The sequence below is a fragment of the Hermetia illucens genome, chromosome 3 (genome assembly GCF_905115235.1).
Source record: "Hermetia illucens chromosome 3, iHerIll2.2.curated.20191125, whole genome shotgun sequence".
NCBI lineage: Eukaryota > Metazoa > Arthropoda > Insecta > Diptera > Stratiomyidae > Hermetia > Hermetia illucens.
The window spans coordinates 157,540,411-157,559,449 of NC_051851.1; the positions used below are offsets into that span (position 1 = coordinate 157,540,411).

General features: G+C 44.3%; 2 protein-coding genes across 4 annotated transcripts in view; one reads left to right on the forward strand and one right to left on the reverse strand.

Moving 5' to 3' along the window:
• LOC119652891 (adenylate kinase isoenzyme 1) overlaps positions 1-7,231 on the reverse strand; it is a 41,269-nt gene extending 34,038 nt beyond the window's left edge. Inside the window, exon 1 of one of the 2 annotated variants that reach the window (XM_038057258.1) lies at positions 6,953-7,231. In XM_038057258.1, the coding sequence (XP_037913186.1) occupies positions 6,953-6,955 (3 nt within the window). In that variant the 5' untranslated portion in view covers positions 6,956-7,231. The remainder of the gene's footprint in view (positions 1-6,952) is intronic. The other variant, XM_038057260.1, reaches the window with a different exon arrangement.
• Positions 7,232-15,920: 8,689 nt separating this feature from the next.
• Positions 15,921-19,039, forward strand: part of LOC119651382 (lysosome-associated membrane glycoprotein 1) — a 44,151-nt gene continuing 41,032 nt past the window's right edge. For both annotated transcript variants that reach the window (XR_005249454.1, XM_038054956.1), the window contains exon 1: positions 15,921-16,323. Coding sequence is in view for 1 of the 2 variants with exons in the window: in XM_038054956.1 (XP_037910884.1) it covers positions 16,251-16,323 (73 nt within the window). In the remaining variant the exon portion in view is untranslated. The remainder of the gene's footprint in view (positions 16,324-19,039) is intronic.

Genomic DNA, 19,039 nt, shown 5'->3' on the forward strand with positions numbered 1-19,039 from the left:
AAAAATTAATTACTATCGATACCGGTATTTGATCCATTATTTCCCGGAAGTTTGGTGATGTGATCACTTTTGGAAGTGTGCAGCTTGTTTAGTTTATTAACCTCCTTGGCCGGGGCTACATTTTCCCACGAGGTTTCATGACCGTATTAAGTTATATGGTTTTCCCCAATTGATTGAATCCTTTTATTGTTTTTAACACTACTTTTGACCTCTATAATAGTTAACTCAATGCTTATGAAATTTTCACACCTTTAAAGCTTCAGTTTCCCAGCTTTTTAGAAATAAACGACTTTGCAAGCATTATTACTCTTTATTTTACCAAAAAACATAGGTGCTTTACAAAAGTGTTGATAGAATGGCACATGGTAGTTTTCTCCGAGACAGATGCTTTGCTGTGAAGAAGGAGACACGCTGCTCCCGAATTATCGGCATTTGCTAAATACAAAGCTTCTCTTCTTGCCAAATGCACGGAAATAAGGTTGTGAAATCCAATGCAAATTTTCATTGTGGAATGAAAAACGTATTAGCATAGTCCAAAGGAAACGCAGCATCTCCTCTACCGCAATTCGTAAACCCACCATCATCATCAACGCCGCAACAACCGGTATCCGGTCTAGTCCTGCCTTAATAAGGAACTCCAGACACCCCGGTTTTACGCCGAGGTCCACCAATTCGATATCAGTAAAAGCTGTCTGGCGTCCTAACCTACGCTCACCAAGGTGGTCGTGAAAGATTGACCAGCAATAAAGAGGTGAAGTTTGCATTGATGGCTATTTTGGGGAACTCGACACTACCCCATGAGCTACTACTGAGGCTATTCAACATCATTGGAAAACGTGTATTTTACCAATTTTTCTGTGCCTTCTTTGTCAGATTAGCTCCTTCTGACACTATCCTTGCCTGTTCGCGGAAACAGCCAAATTCACAGAAAGGAATCGATTATAGATCTGCTGAAGAAAACGGAGGTATTCAATAAAGCCTAGCATGCATATTCCAAAAATTGCTCTTCATGGGTACCTTATGTAAAGGATCAACTATACCTGTCATTTTTTCTGTTATGACTATGTGTTTCAGCCCTCTTCATCCCCTTGTACTGCACCACCTATTTCTGGGACGACCCACTCGTCGATCGCCCTGAAAGAACAGATTCCACTGCATGTCAATGTCCCTTTCGCATTCAACGCGCAAGTTCCGAGTAATATGCAAAAACTTCATGTTTCGAAACCATGATATGTATGTGAAATTCCCCAAAGTAAGTCTGCCAAGTCCAGTGTCAATTTCATTTCGCATCTGTAGCGACCTCACGACTTTGGTCCTCAAGAACGATTCAATAATTCTTAGCCAGGTGTTCACCCTGGCACCATCGACCAGTGGCTAGCAATAGGAACTATAAAAACAAATGATACCAAATGTCGCCAAATTACTTTTACAGTTTCATTTTGATATTCATTACTGAAGTGGGACAAATGCATCAAAATGCAGGAATTGCTGATAAATCTTAAAGCCAGATTTCAAACTGTATAAATCATCATGAACGGCGCAACAACCGGTGTCCGGTCTAGGCCTACCTTAGTAAGGAACTCCAGACATCCCGGTTTTGTGCCGGAGTCCACCAATTCGATATCCCTAAAAGCTGTCTGACGTCCTGATCTGCTACGTCTTCTTTTTCTACCATAGATATTGCCCTTATAGACTTTTCGAGTAGGATCATCCTCGCTCATATGGATTAGGTCACCCACCCACCAACTCACTCGTAAGCTATCTTAGGAGAGAGAGTTTCACTGTGATGGCTTATCCATCAACTGAAATGTCGCTCTCCTTTATGTGCAACCTATCTATTGCCACTTCCGCATTTTAATCATATCGCCCAAGGGTAACTAGCCTGTGCATCGACCAAGTTCTTTGTTCGTAATAGTATCAGGCCAGCATACTCCGATGATACGCAACAAACAAGTATTCATGAAGGCTTGGAGTAGTTCACTCACAGTAGTAACAATGAGCTACCCCCATACAACAACACAAAAAGAGCATTAGTACAGAATAGCCTCAACTGGATCTTTTAGTTGAGAAAACTCCAGATTTTAGACAAATCAGCGAAAGATGATCTAACGCTCTTTATGCGTGGGAAGGCATTCAGTTCGGTGCCACTGCCCGCAGAAACCACGCACCCTAAATATACAAGTTGATCAACGCCTTCGTTACCCTGTCCATTAATGCAGTTAGAGGGAATGCGATTACCCGCAAAACTAAGAACCTTGCTTTGTTGGTGTTTATCTTCAGTTCAATTCTATTTGCCTCTCTCTCCAGATTCAGAGTCATTTCGCGAAGGCCCATGTCTCATGGCATAGTCGAGGTGTTTGAAGAAAAATGCCATCGTCCATTGAACTCCTTCACGTTCCCCGGACAAGGCAGCGTGGTGACGCTTAGAAAAAGAAAAAAGGAATTTTTCTAAGATTTTACCCAGATGCAGCACAAAAGATTTTGCGCTTTCATATTTCATTCTGATAATACCATAAAGCATGCCAGATACACTCCCTGTTGACATTGTGTCGAAAGCTTTCCCAAATTCGGTGAAGAGCAAATGAAGCGAAGATCTAGACTCCGCGCACTATGCCAAAATGAGCACTAAGGTGTGGATGTGGCCACTACAGCAAGATTCGGAGAGGAAACCAACTTGCTCTCTATCGATCCAACTTTCAAGATGTTCCATGATGCTTTCCAGGATGATTTTAGGTATTACCTTTGGCAGGCAACATGCAGATACTCCTCCAATTATCACACGCAAATCGGGTACCCTTCTTTGGACTCTCAGCGAACATCTCCTTCTTCCCCTCCCCCGGATTTCCAAGATTTCCGAACGAGTGAAAGTAGCAGATCTGCAGAAACTGCGGGAAGAGCGTCAAGCCCAGCAGCTTTAATCCGTTTGAGTGCATTGGTGGCCGAAGTAATATCTCTTCTGCTTGGAGGAACAATATAGATATTATGGTGACTAGCCATTTCATCCACAAGAGGAGGAACTTCGCCGAGTATGGTATAGTTTAGAAACCTAGTAAAGTTTTTTTTGCACCTCTTCAGTTGCCTATCATCTAGGATAAGAAGTCGACCGTTAACGCAGATCGACCACAGGCAAGTTCATTCGTGATGCCGTGTACACTTCTGAAATCATAGCATTCTGCGACGTCTCCCGCTCTCCTTACCAGCGCAATAATATGATAAATACCCCTTTGATAAGCCACAGAACTTCCCGATGACCTGCGTAGCATCCAGAAAAAGAGCAGTTTTGATGGCGTGCCAATGTTCATCGATATTCTCATGTGAGTTACCTAGTGTACTTGCCGTCCGATCATTAGCTAGCTCTCCTACGATAGAGCAACAACTGGATCATGAAAGCGACCGATGTTGACCTTAATGTGACCCCTTAAGGTCAACATCTATCGCTTTTATAATCCAGTTGTTGCTCTCCAATCCTTCTGGAAATTGAAATTGTCAATTTGATTGCACGTATGGTGGCGGTCAGTTGAAACCCAACTGAGCTTATGGCAGACTCTGTGCTCGAACAGTGTGCCACCTATGACGAGGCAATGGAAACTGCAGAAATCCACAAACTTTCCACCATTATCGTTACGGTCGCCAAGACCGTGCTTCCCCATCACATGTCTGAGCAAGGTGTCACCAGAACTTGGCATACAGATCACCCATCACGATTACAATGTCACTTTTAGAAAGCCTCTCCTAAGCTGCGTGTAATTGCTCATAGAAAGCACCCTCCTCCACTATATCAGAAGTCTCCGCTGGTGCATAACATTATACAAGTTTGATGTTCCTTAACTTGGACCAGAGTCTTCCAGTCAGAATCTTGTTATAAATCGGCTCCCGTCCATCAGAAATAACCCGACATTGGATTCGTGCACATTACGAAAAGCAACTACGTCCGTTTTCGATAGCCAAAAGTCTCCGGCGTGAGGTCAGTTTCTATCCGAGGCGTTGTTAATGTTTCGGCAAGAGCAGCCCTCGATGTCAAGCAAGGAAGCCTGCTTGACTTGAATTTTATATCGAGCCAAGCGTCATATCACTCATTAAGTGGTCCCGGACAGCTTAGACCTGAACTACTAGGTAATTTTTTATCTTAATATGATTCAAACCCATGTCGTTTTTGTGGATCTATATACGAGAGTGAATTACACTTAGGCACCACTTCGGTCACGCAGCTACCAGGACAGCAGCGATGCATGATTTACCTCAACCCTGGACGAAATGGCAAGCAGTGTTTTTTATGAATTCAGGACTCTCTCAAATCTCAAACCATACGATAACAATGTTGTAGCCAAAGGAGTTCCCGGCATTGAGTAAGTAATTTAATGTTGGAGGAAACAATAAGCATCCGAAACAATAACTATTTTGGAGTTAGTGGAATTACGTATGTTCTAGAACTATTTTCTTTCTGCCTCTTCTTCCTCGATGGCGCTACAGCCCAAATCGAGCCCTGGCCTCCCGGATGCATTGCCTCCAATTATTTCGATCCAAAAACTACGTCCTCCAATTAGAAAATCTTAGAGTTCATATGCAATCTGCATCCACTGTGCCATCCCAATGTTTCCTTAGCTTCCCTTTTGGTCGGCAACCATTGGCTCTGCTTTTCAGCACCCATTTCGGAATCCTTCTCTCGTGCATTCGTTCGATGTGGCCAGCCCATTGCAATTTCCGAACTTTTGCTAATTCCGATGCTGGTGCGTCGTCAAATAATTCATACAATTAAGGATTGTATCTGATTCGGTAGGCTCCAAAGATCTTTCGGAGGACTGTTCTCTCGAAAATATGGATCTGCTTTTCCGACATTTGCATCAAGGTCCACGCGTGATATTCATACAGAAGGACGGGACGAATTAAGATCTTGTAGATGTGAGGTTTACGGACTCTGTGTACTTTTCTCGATCTCAGTATGGGGAGGACTGCATAAAATACTTTATGAGCAGTAGTAATTCGCCTCTGGATTCCATGTTTCTCGTTTCCGTCCTTCAAGGGTAAGGTTCCTGCGTTCCTACATAATGGGTTAGCCTATTTCTCGCGGTTACAAGCTAAATGCTTTGGAAAGATTTGAAAGAAAACTCCGCATGCATGCCGAAAAGTAAAAGAATATTTCCGACTTTCAAAATGTCACAGCATAGAATCAAGAAAAACCTCCAAAATAATCACATAGGTCTCAGGAGATTTGGTCAAACGAGTAAGTGTGACATTTTTAGGAAAGAAAGCACCCCCACCCCATGTGATACTCGAAAGGCTTGGGTTAAACTGCTAAGAGAATAAAGAGAAAGCCCTCTAAAAATCTGGAAAGCAAACAGTCTAGCCTATTCAGGCATTTTTTGGCAGTTACCTGTGGAGTCAAGAAGACAAAGTAGCTTTACAATTAAACAGAGTGTACAAGATTTCATGAAAATCCGGGTTTGGGGTAAAAATTATACTGAAAAACGGGGTTCAGGTTCAAAATTATACGGGTTTGCAGTGGATATTATAGGCGCCCCCATGAAAATTTCTACTCCGGGCCCTCAAGGAAACTCCTTTTCACCCCCTGTTATTAAGACTTGATGAACAGTGCTTTGGAGGAATGCAAGAGCTATTAGAACCCATATTTGTGAACATTTATGGGCCATTAATAGGCAAAAAATTAATTATTGGTCAAACCGGAATACGCATTGTAGATTTAGGGAAGAATGCCATCGTCGTTAGGATAAAAGGATACCAACGAAGGAAAGCCCTAGAAATTTCGAAGGACCCTAAAAATTTAAAGAAGGATTCAGATTTCATTCGTGACCACACCTGACTCCTGACCCTGACTCTAAACACGGGTGAGGATACCATCATCAGGAAATAGGATAAATATCGAATAGGCCTGACGAGGCGGGAAAAAGAAGAAGGATTCCTCAAGGTCTATAAGGTTCTCGAGGCTTGAATGGAGAACTCTCATGAAGTAAAGGGATAATGGGTTCGAAAAGGGCAAAAAAGGAGAGACTCCAAACGGAGCAAGGAATTTTCTTCGAATCAAAATATGATCCCACTAAAAATGAAATGAAAAATAAGAAGGGATAGGGACGGCTTATGCAATGAACACTGCATTTTGCCGTGGGTTATATACCAAACACGTAGAGTTCAGCATGCCCGCATCCTTATAATCTCAGCACACTAGCATAAACAACGATCTCAAATGCAAAGAATATTTCTTTGTTCAAATTTCTATGTCTTCAACCGCAGGACAACCCCAAAGATTTGGTTTGTACAATTTTAACATACGCCGTAAAAAACTGTTCACAACCCCTGACATAAACCATCTAAAATCAACTTGTATAAACATTAATACAATCCAGTAAATTTGCTTGAATCTTTTGATATTTTTCGCAATCCATTCGGTTGTATAACAACAAATTCGCTGTAGTTTTCCCCGCTGAAAATTGACTCGTTGCCATAACATAAATTACTGTTGTCTATTAATAAATTCGACCGACGTTATTCGTACCCAAATAAATCAGCAGGTGAACGAATCAGCGTGATTAGCGCCAGCCAGACCCGCTGATTTCGTCAGAAATCTGCCGGGTTTCACGCGAATCCCATCAACGGTCCCTAACTCCACTTACCATCCAATTGCCACCTAACACGGCTAAAGGGGTAGCTTTATCAATCACTATCACCGCCCGTATCGGAAGAGATGCAATCAGTACACGTTGGCAGATCACGCATTCAACTATCACACGCCAATTAATTCAATTAGAAGAAAAACCTTTGAAAGGAACTAAAATAATGTAATCAAATGAAAAACACACAAGGTCAAATAGGAGGCCGAAAAGGAGGTGGGAGTAGTAAAGTGCATCGAAACTGGGGAAGGAAAAGCAGAGTATGCCCAGTGTGGGGGAAGTGCATCCCTACAGAGGAACTGTGAGGGTTTCGGTCGTATTCAACTCACCATGATGATTAATTGAGATTTTAATCCGTTCCTAGTCCACAAAGTATTCTAATTGCACTGAATAAAGTCCGCGAAAGCGTTCGACACGTTCACTACCACCGTCCGGGTTTCTTCTCCGCCTGCTGTTCTATGCTCGCGGTACTAAGTTCGACTAGTAACTGATGCAGCGGGAAGCTTTCCGCCAGCTAGATTCGGAAAGAAAAACCAGCATTGATGGCCAGATAGAAAAAAAAATCATCAACATCACGAATTGGTATTCACGGCACCATCGAAATGCCAATGGTGGGAAAGCTTAGCGGGCCAAGTTGGGCTAAGTATCTTTCTTTAGCCGCTAGCAAGCGACAGTATCTTCCTATGTAGGATTCGAAAGCTTTTCACTGCCACACGAGCAACTCCGATTCTCGGGGTTACACTTCCTTTAGACCCACAAGGGAAAACTCCTTCACTTGGCAGTGACCCAATTTTCCGGGGTGAGTCAGGGAAAATTCGATTTTTCGTTTTAAAACGAAAACTGTGTCAATTGTTCGGAAGCTTACGGGTTGCATGCGTAGTGGACGTTGGGGTGGGAGGGGGTAAGGTACAGATTCGCGGATTGTTTTTAGCTCCCCCATACACAGATACTCATATGAACTCCGTCGCATATCTGCAGCAACATTGACATGAAAATGCTTTGCCAGTTTTGATAGGAACAATTGTTATGATTTAAGAGCCATTAAATTGGTCGCTTTGCGTGACCGCAAATTATTGTGTTTATGCGAAATCATTGAAACTTATTAGCGGCCTGGTATGTACCTAATCAGTGGTGGACAGTGAAGCATGTCGAAAAGTTTCTGTTCTACATTAAATGAAAATTTGTTGAACATTTTCTCATCAAAGTATAGCATCAAATGGATACAGATAATTACGAAACAACCTAGCATAAGTAGGTAATTCACAAAATATTAATTATGTCTGTGACATTGAACTGAGCAGCTTCTCATCTATCAAATATATCATTCGTATATTCACCATTTTGGATACGTGACCAGTCAAATCTTTTTTTGTGCAATATTATATAAAGAACCTGCATTGAACTAAGGTCAAGGTGGTCAAAGGGTAGTATAGGTCCCAGGGCGAAACGTGGATTGGTACCCACGATGGAGCATAAAACCTGGGAAATGCCTGCTGAACTAACACCAACAGCTCTACTACCAAACCCGATCTCCACCTCCACGTGGTGACCGCTGGAAGCTCTTTCTTAACGTAAAGCTGCAGACGGAGAAGGATGAAGGCGAGTCTCCCGCGCCTAAAAACGGGACAAATTGTACCAACTGGTCCTCTTGGTTGGGGGTTGGGGGTAGGGCTGACAACCCTACACGGAAAATAACTTGTTACGAAGCCACAACAGGAGCCTCGGACTGGAAGTTGTTGGAAGTACCTGGTTTGCGCGGAAAGCGGTCCACAAATATACGTGGGCCTCTCCAGACGGGACCACTTTCAACCAAATTGACACGTGTTGATCGAACGCCGCCACCTCTCAGCCTTGATGAATGTCAGAACATATAGGGGGGCCAATATAGGCTCGGATCACTATCTCATTGGCATGGTGCTCCGAGCTCGAATAACAATACCACCCAGAATCCCCTCTGACAATCAGGTGAGAGTTAACACTGAAGCCATCCACAACACAGCCCTCCGCGACACCTATAAGAGGGAAATGGATGACGCAATAACCGCAGTCAACAGAGGACCTGGAGATGAAGCATCTACAAATGATCTTTACAACCACCTGAAGAACGTTATCATGGATACAACCACACACATACTTGGCCCCAGCCGCAAAAGGAGTCGAAACGGCTGGTTTGACGATGAATATAAGCTAGCAACGGAACGGAAGAATGCTGCATACCGAGCAAAGTTGCATTCTCAAAGAACGCGGGCATGCGCAGAGACTTATCACGAACTCCGTCGAGCGGGGAAGCGGCTTGACAGACGGAAAAAGGAAGCCTGGGAGAATCAACAAGTCTCTGAACTAGAAAAGTACAGGGAGCAACCGCCCCAGCCGCGGGAGTTTCACCAACAAGTCAGCAGGATGAAGCCTTATGCACCTCGATGCTCATCCTGTCGAGACAAAGAGGGAAATCTAATTTCCGACAGAATGGGCATATTGGAGCGATGGGTTGACTACTTTGATGAGCTACTGAACAACCAGAACATCGGCGAGTTGGAGGTCCCGCCAACTGAAGACGACGGACAAATACTGCCACCAGCAAGTTTAGGAGAAACAGTCCGTGCAATTCATCAGCTAAAAAATCATAAGTCGCCAGGAGCCGATGGAATTACAACCGAATTGGTTAAATATGAAGGCGACCAGTTACACCAAGTGGTTCATCAACTTGTGCTCAAGGTATGGGACAGCGAATCAATGCCTGACGATTGGCAACGAGGCATTATCTATCTCATACATAAAAAGGGAGATATCACGCAGTGCAGCAATTATAGAGGTATTACGTTGCTGAGTACCATCTCCGCTATCTTGCTAAGCCGGATGGTCCCATACGCTCAGAACATCATTGGCCCATATCAAAGAGACTTCACTCCAGGCAAATCAGCAACAGATCAGATTTTCTCTGTGCGGTAAGCGATGGAAAACTATTGGAATATGGACAACAGTTGCATCTATTAATCGACTTTAAAGCCGCCTATGATAGCATTACCAGGGTAAAACTGTACACGGCTATGAGAGAATTCGGTATCCCGACAAAGCTAATAAGACTGACTAGGCTGACCCTGACCAATGTGCGAGGCCAGATAAAAGCAGCAGGATCACTCTCAAGACCATTTGACATCAACAACAGTCTACGCCAAGGGGATGCCCTATCATGCGCTCTCTTTAACTTGGCCCTCGAGAAAGTGATCCGTGATGCTGATGTAAATGCAAGAGGTGCGATTCTCTTTAAGTCCACCCAACTACTGGTGTATGTTGACGATATCGACATCATGGGAAGAATCACCAGAGACGTACAAACTACCTTCATCCAGATCGAGCAGGCGGCAATCGGCGCGAGATCTTGGGCTGCACATCAATGAAGGCAAGACAAAATATATGGTGGCAACATCAGCACCGAAGACGAACCAACCAACAACATCAAACCGCACAGGTCAAACAGGAAGAATAAGGATAGGAGAATACAGCTTTGAGACCGTTGATAATTTCTCCTATCTAGGGTCGAAAATCACAACCGATAACAGCTACGATGATGAAATCCGCGCACGGTTGTTGGCAGCCAACAGAGCCTATTTCAGCTTACAAAAACTGTTCCGCTCGAAACGTCTCACCATAGGGTCAAAGCTCTTACTGTACAAGACTATGATCTTGCCAGTCCTCATGTATTCCTCGAAGACTTGGGTTCTTAACAAGAAGAATTGCGAACTCTTGGCCGCGTTCGAGTGAAGAATCCTCCGAAGAATTTATGGCCCCCTACATAAGAATGGACGATTCCGTAACCTACACATTGACGAAATCTGTGAGCGATACCATGACCGTCCGGTTGTGGATAAAATCCGGCTCAATAGATTACGGTGGGCGGGTCACTTAATCCGTATGGATGAGAATGATCCCACCCGGAAAGTCTATAATGGCGATATCTTTGGTAGGAAACGAAGACGAGGCAGACCCTGCCTGAGATGGAACGATGGCGTAGGTCAGGACGCCAGACAGCGTTTAGGGATATCGAATTGGTGGACCTCGACGCAAAACCGGGATGTCTGGAGTTCCTTATTAAGGCAGGCTTAGACTGGATACCGGTTGTTGCGCCGTTAATGATGATAATGTTCCTTTCTGCTTCCTTGATCGCGTTGCTAAACGCAGTCAGTGCATTTTTATCCCTCAACCAGTCCCTGGTTTGTTTTGCTGGTTGAAAAGTTTTTTTAGCCTCTGCTCTCATTCTGGCTAAGTTCCTATTCTACCAGGGTACATCCCTTGACGATTTGACGGTCTTATACGGACAGCGGGCCTCATGACAACTATGTTGAGGTTTTCCACCACTATTCCTAGTTCCAGTTCGCTCCTGGTGTCGCCGCTCACTTGAAGGTGAGCCTTGTTGTTGCTCATTTGCGTTGCATAGGAATCCTAATCCGTTCTCCTGAGATTCCTTATTATTCCATCTTATTTCGGAGTTGCCCTCAATGTCGAATCTGATTATTCTGTGATTAGACATAAAGGACTGATCCAACATCCTTCAATTCCTGGCCAGTCCGTGCATTAGAGTATTTCCTAGAGTTATGTCTAGTACTTGTTGTTTAGTGCTGGGCACGAATGTTGGAGTGTTCCCTACGTTATATATTTCTAACTTATTGCTAAGAATAAATTCAAGAAGGTACTCACCTCTTCGATTGGTGTCCCTGCTTCCCCAGATTTCGTGATGGGCGTAGGAGAAGTGTTAACGCCCTCTTCTCACAGTACTCCATCAGTTTACTGATTTGCTCCAATGGAACACGGATGTCGTCTCCTGGGAAGTAGCCCAATGCTTGAAATTCCTCTCGAGTGCTCCCCCCGGCCTCCAGTGTCAGGAACTCTGAAAGACAAATATTTTAAATTACGTTCAAGAATTTTGCAAACCCTTGGTTTTTCGCAGGAGGAGTCTCAAACTACATGCTTCCTCCTTGCAGACCGCGAACTGCCTCCGGTACACCCAGCGCTCCTGAAACAGCACTATTCCAATGTTCTCCTTGGAACTTGCCGTTGCAATCTTCGCAGATGCAGCTTTCGTATGGTAAATACCTGGGCTATCTTAGTGTTGGCCATTGGCTCTACAGGTTTACTTCCCTGACTGATCCAGTTCTTTCCGCCTCTATAGCCCTGGAGATTTCTTCGGGGACCTCGGTAATGTTTCCTCCGAGGTGTCTTTCCTCAGCTTTTCCCTGTCCACGTGCACAGGTGTGTTGCCAAATCGATAGTTGATATAGCAACTCCAACGTTTGATTACCTCCAGGGATCGACCATCCACCCCGATTGTGAGAAGTCTACCCTTGCCCTCCACCTTGCTTCTGAAGACTCTCCATAATAGCGTATCCTCATTCTGAGCGATTAGGAGGTTCATGAGATCTTCCGTCTCTATTTTTGCGGCTTTCGGGAGAAACACTGTAACCATGTGTACTCCTGGTATATCATCCCCAGCACATGTTGACAGTTCTCCTCCTTCCCAGCCTGGCAATTTAGGAACTATGGTCCTAAGCCCTCTCTTCCGTCGCGCAGTCCACCAGTATGTGACCTAGTCGAAAGCGTATTCGAGTGAACACAAGTTTCGTAATCCATCCCTTGCACATCTACCTGACGAGAAGGTCTTACATAGTTTCGTGCTCCTCACGATTGAGTATTTGCTCGGGAAACATTTTTAACAGTATGTCCAGTCAAATGTCCTTGACGCTTGTGTACAAGCAATAGCTAATGGCGGGCTTCCTGATTTCTGCCTTCACTCCTGACCTAGCCGGGTTTTCTTCCCTCTTGGGTTTAGGTTTGAATTTTTTTGCATTGCTTTCTTGATTCCGAGAAGGATGGCCTAGGTGTATCCTGAGTCTTCTTGACTGCCTCTTCTGGTTTCAGGCCTTCCTTCAGATAACACAGGTACCATTTACCACCTGCGCCCCTGATACTTTTCTCCTTCCTAACGTCTGATATATTGATCTCAGACGTGCTCTTGCTTGTCCCTGCTTTTTGAGTAGTGGTCTTTGTTGGTTGTTGTTCTCTCAGTATACTAATGTTAACCTTGGATCTACTGCTTGACATCCCAACTTCTCCCTTCTTGGGTGTAATCCGCCTTCCGCTTGTTTTGTTATAATTTTCTTTATTTTTGTAATGATACTCATTTGATTCCCACGAATATGGGGGTTACCTCGTAGCACGGTAAGGTCAAACTTACTCACTAAATCGACCAGGTATCAGTGAGGCTCCGTTCGAATACAGTCAGTTACTCCCGACTGCAAACTATCCAATAGGCATGGTTCGCATGACACCTTGGATTGGGGAGGTGTTTTTCGACTCCCTAGTCTAAATCCGTCGCGTTTTGTGAATAGTAGGGTCGCCTCGTACAGAGTGGGGCTACCACCATTCACTAACGATCTTGGTAGGATAGGAGGAGTTTGGCGAGGTTTTGTAGCAGGAGTTCGAAATAATAGTGGAACAGAAGGGGGATGCATCTGAGCGATGGCTAAAGGAATAAACATATACTATACAGCTGTTATGCTCCAGCTAGCGCTATACTTGCCGAGTATGAACAAATTCGGAACGCGCTGGTTTTGGAAATGAGAAGGCATAATTCCAAAATCATAATAGGAGACTGCATTGGCTCTTGAGTGGGGCAGCTAAACAACGAATGTGACGGGACAAAGCGTGCGCAGTGAAGTGATCAGGAATCATTTAGGGTTGGCACTGGCTAATGTTAATTCCGCTGATGGCAAACTGGTGCGGAGGTGTGGACCAGCGTTGAGGCCAAAGTGTCGGAGATGGTCATTACGAGTCTTTACTTTAACTTGAATTTCACCCAAGTACCACGTCATAGTATGCAAGGACCAAAACGATGGGGATTTTCTCGATTTATGCTTCACTAAAATCAGCGACATGTAGGAGAGCTCTAACTATCCCGTACAACGTGATTTCCAGGAGACTGATTGCCGAAAATCCGCATGGGTAGGAACAAGCTCGTCCATTCCGTGTCTGATGAGTTGCCTCTGCCCTGGACGAAACCGTCAGTCATTTTTTGGTTTTTTTAGTTTTTAATGCTTGGGGCGCTATGGTCCAAACTAGGGATCCATGGATTATAAAACGTGGGAGTAAGTTACTCCTCAGTTCGTCCGGTCTACCTTCATGTGGATGTGGACTTAGGATCCCGCATATCCACTCCAAAGTTTTTTTTTGTTTCAGTCACCAATAATTGCGCTGCCTGGTGGCTTTGTTGGAATTCGTTGAATGATCCAAAAAAAACTCCGCTGGTTCCTTGCATACGAACCCAGTGACTTTCGGTATACAGAAAGTTTCTATTTTAATGTGTACAGAATTTCAAATGGGTTGACATAGTTCCGGTAAACTATTTGCACTTTGTTCTTCAACCGTCTCTTAGCATTGCCAGTGCTAATTTGGCTCAGCCACCAATGTCCTGCCTTAATAACTCCCGCTGGCGTTCGAGACGAATTTTCCATTGTGGATTTTTTCGGTCACTCAAACCAATAACACAAAAGCGAATCTTCTGACTGCGCAATCTGACAGTCGGAACTACACGTAATACACAAGTGATTATAGTTGCAGGAGCGACATATCAGCACACATTCGAGGCACTAATTTCAGATAAAATTCTTGGAGTTACTGAAGATGTATAGACCCTGGGAATACCTGGTTTTTGCAAAGGATCAATTTCCAAAAATTATATACACGCTCTTTGCAATTTGTCCCGAACCGTAGCGGAGGTTTCTGCCGGGCAGAGAAGACCAGTGCTTCGGCGAGTACTGAAACTGTTGCCCGAAGTGCGACGTAGTGTTGTTGATGTCGAACACGCTTCCTGATGAAGGCGGGAATTATGTCATTGCGAGTAATAGAGCAGTACTGGTTTGCAATCCGCTACACAATCACATGTGCGTATTGTGGGGAAACGTCCGATGAATGTTTATGCAACAAACGGCAGTAGAATGTTATACCTGCTCCTGCCATTGTTATTTCGTAGTATGAGTGGATGATAAAGAGGTTCATTTCCTCACCCGATCACCCGCGAACCTGCTAAAGCAGGGACTAACGGTTTCGTCCAGGGCAAAAGCAACTCATCAGACGCTGCCTCACCTCTGACCTGGGAACAGCGTGACCGTAAGTGGCAACAGATGGAAAACGCTCCTTTATATATTCGCAAAAACACGCCCAGCGGCCGAATTATATCCAAGTGAAACCAGCAAGATATGTGGACGAAAAAAACGAGAGAGTAAGTTGCTCTTCATTTGGTCCGGTTCAACATCAAGTGGATGTGGACTTAAGATCCCTCACTATCCTACACAACTGCTAAAGTAGTCGCTACAGATTACAGCGAAGCAGCTACAGCCGGTGGAGCCATGTTCTTGATCATAGTGGGGCCTAGATGTCGAATCATCCAACGATTAACGGTTTCCATGCAGTGCCGTCAATTACGGTAGCCCGATCCAGTCACCAAGTCAGACGATTATCTCCGGTTATTCGTATCGGACTTTAAATTTTTCGTTTTTCTCATCTGATGGATTTACACTTTATACCTAATCGCCTGGTGCGCTTGCAACTTCCTTAGTGAATAATCTACAAGTCTAGTAGTTCATGCACTTTCCTCACCTACCCGCTGAGACGTTGTGGAGACCTACAGCCATTAAGACAAAAGCTATCCATTCCTACCTACTGGAACCGATTGCAATGAAGTTATTATTATCCGCCACGAAACCAAGATTGTGGTTAACATTGATTTTTCAACTGTTATTTGTAAAATTACGTAGATAGTTTTCTAATGGATTTTTTATTCGTGAATCTATTTTCATGAAATAGACCGCTAATATTTACCGGCTGCTCCAAAAAATATATTTCAAATTTACCGCGTGCTATTGATACAACCCTACCTAGATGATACAAAAACCTTTGCATTGTATACCTAAAACTTTGATATTTTCCTAATTACATTGCATAATTTAACAAAAGCACCGGAATAGAAACCACCATTTAATTTTTTTCGTTCCATAGAGCAGTAAAATAATCCACAAAGCCACAAAGTAATCAATTTGGAACCATTTCATTTCAATTAAACTCCACTTGATTCGTTCAATGCATGCTCATGAGGACGTCCATTGCCGGTTTAATCATTGTTTACACGAGCAATTTTTCCGGCATTGAAATCAGCTGCCAGCTGTCATTGCCTCAATCACCTTTGCAGGGGTGAACGAGTCAAACGAACTGAAACATCGCCTTCAGTCTTTCTCTCTCATTGCATTTGAACAGGGCAGTCGCCCATACCCGATCACAAGCTGAAGCGAGATACATATCATAATCAAGTGCACAGTCGAGCAATTTTCTTCATTCTCGAACGGGACATTTGTAATTGAAGTTTCGAGCCGTACGTTTGCAGCTTTGGAATCGCAAATTGTCCAGGTCGGCATTGCGTGTTTAATTTCGGTGCTTCGTGTAAATTAAGGACGAAAAACAGACGCGTGGAGTCGCTACGTTTCTTTGAAAACGCGCGTGGAAATTTCTTGTGCGTAAGATTTGACTTTTGTTTCGCGGTTCGCCCCATTCCAGTAGTTTTCCCCAAAGAGGCTTTTCACAATGTGGAGCGGTTTCAAACTGACCAAATTTCTCGCCATCGCCCTGCTCTTGGCTTGCAGCTCGAGCGGATTCGGTAAGTACACATAGAAATGGACCCAAAAATGCAGTTCGGTGCCGTCCCAGCGGCGTCTGGGTCTTTCGCAATTCCTGCAATTCACCCAGAACAGGTGAAACAAAGAAAGCAATTGATCGCTGTGACGGGGATTTCCTCTCATTTGTGGTGTTTTTGCTGAACACTGCGTAGTTGGAGTTTGGCATGTCATGTGATTGATTGCGGTAAGCGCTGGAGGAACGTCGGACAAAATTGCGATCGCGGACTCCTCGGAAAAAACAAATTCCGGGAATAGGAAAGAAATTATCGTCTGGGCCCGCAGCGCAGCCGATATCGAGGGCAATCAGGCCTCGTCGGACCAATCGCTCACTTGTCGCTGACTCAACGCGATAATCGGCCGATTTGCCGCGTAATTATCATCGTGTAAGGTTTCAGGCCAGCTAAACGATAAGTTCTGGCTGAAATCTTATCTACGCCGCCCGCTATTTGGCCGTGTCTTCTTTGTTTTTGTTCCCAGCGCTGAGCTTCATTGTTTAGGAGGTGGCGAGTGGGCGATTGAAAACAATCGCCGTCTTGGTTGCCACCATGAAATTCTATTATTTGCGCATCAGCTGGCCTTCGGAGCTATCAGCAAAGCGTCTAGAAATTACTTTAAATAGTTTAGAGGTGTTTGCGCGTCGATTTCATGGATGATCTACGACCGCCACGCGTGTACGGTGCCAATGCGCCCTTGATCATGACTCGACGGCAACAGGCCGCGATAGCGAGATTAGAAAATTTGATAATTTATTCCTGCCAGCTGGGGTTTGTCACTGGATTCCTCTCGTTTCTCGGCTAGAGGCATTTCAGCGTCTATGGAGTTCCCCGAAAACTGTTGTCAAGACTGGTTTGCTCGCTGACTAAGTGCTGTATAAACTGGAAGCGTCGCAATCATTTCCGGCGACTAATGTACACGATAAAAGCCAGTACTCATACGGAATATCTTGTAAAACGTTGAAGCCACTTTTCAAGAAAGGGGATTTAACCCCCAAGTGCGGCTCTTGTTTTCCCCCCTTTGATATGGAATGTTCGCCTCAGTTCTTCGTCCATGTGGAATTACAGTTCGATTCCTTGAATCTGTTATGATCTCTGACCAATGCGAATCTACTCGTTCTTTTGAGTATCGCAACCGTCAGCCACTGATGTTGATTTCTTGCCTGCTTCTTTAGCCTTTGTTCCGTCCACAAGTAGAGTCAGCTCGTTGTGATCGGTTACGCCATTTTGTTCTATCAGAGGCGTCATCTGCATGCAGTCGCAAGGCTTTCAAATCCTCAGCCAGCCAGCCTTTTCGTCATTCACCACCGACTTCAATGTCCAAAGGTGATCTACAAATCAGTGCCGTTATGAAAGGGGGAAAGGGGAAATGATTCACTACCAAGGGAGCAGGTTCTAAATCCTCCAATTCAATATATCAGGTTGTCCACAAAGTTTTCGCACAAATATTAATGTGACAATTAAAAAACAATTAGCAGACAAACCAAAACAGCAGGTACAACATGTGATATCCCAATGGAAAGGTCAGAGTCCTAACTATAAAATGCATGGTAAATTATCCTTGAAGGATCAGTGTTGTGAAGGATATTCAAGGATAAACATGGAATTCGACAAAGTACATTTTCGTCATTGCATTTTGTACGAGTTTCAAATGGGGACGAAGGTGCCGAAGGCGATTGAAAATTTGTCGAAGGTATTCGGTGAAGGAAAGGTAAAGCGCAGGACAGTTTACGATTGGTTCGAAAAATTCTACAGCGGAGACCTGACACTTGAAGATGAACCTCGCTCAGGAAGACCCTATACGATTGACGACGATATCCTGCGCAACAAACTGGAAGCGAATCCTTTTCTTTCGACACGTGTGCTTGCAGAGGATCTCAGTGTATCAAAATCAGGAGTAGCAGTAGCCATTACGCGTCTTGGATATGTTTTGAAGAGCACAAAGTGGGTACCGCACGAACTGACTGAGCGAAATCTGGCCGATAGAGTGAGAATTTGCTCCGCTAACCTTTTACGGAACGAAAACGACCCTTTTTTGAATCGATTGGTAACTGGCGATGAGAAATGGATTGTGTACGAAAACGTAGCGAAGAAACGAGCCTACACTCATCGAGATCAACCGGGTCCATCGGTAGCAAAGCCGTCTATTCATCAGCAGAAGCGAATGCTCAGTATATGGTGGGACGTTCGTGGCCCCATACACTACGAGCTTTTGGGACCAAACGAGACCATTACCGCCGATAAGTACTGCGAGCAGCTCGACAGATTAAACACCCAGCTACGTTCGAAACGACCAGCATTGGTCAACAGGCGAAATATTGTCTTTCATCATGATAACGCCCGGCCGCATACATCTTTAACTACTCAGCGAAAATTGAGTGAGCTTGGCTGGGAAGTTTTGAGTCATCCTGCGTATAGTCCCGACCTTGCTCCTTCTGATTACCATTTGTTCAGGTCCCTCCAACATTTTCTGGATGGTAAAAAAATCACTTCTGAAGCTGACCTCCAAAGTGCACTTCGCACGTACTTTGAGGGGAAGGGGGAAGAGTTTTATAGAGGGGGGATTTTGAAGTTGCCCGATAGATGGAGGGAAGTCGTATCTAATGGAGGCAATTATATATTAGATTAAATAATTAAAGGTTTTTATAAACTTATCTGCTGAATTCTGTCTTTGATTTGTGCGAAAACTTTGTGGACAACCTGA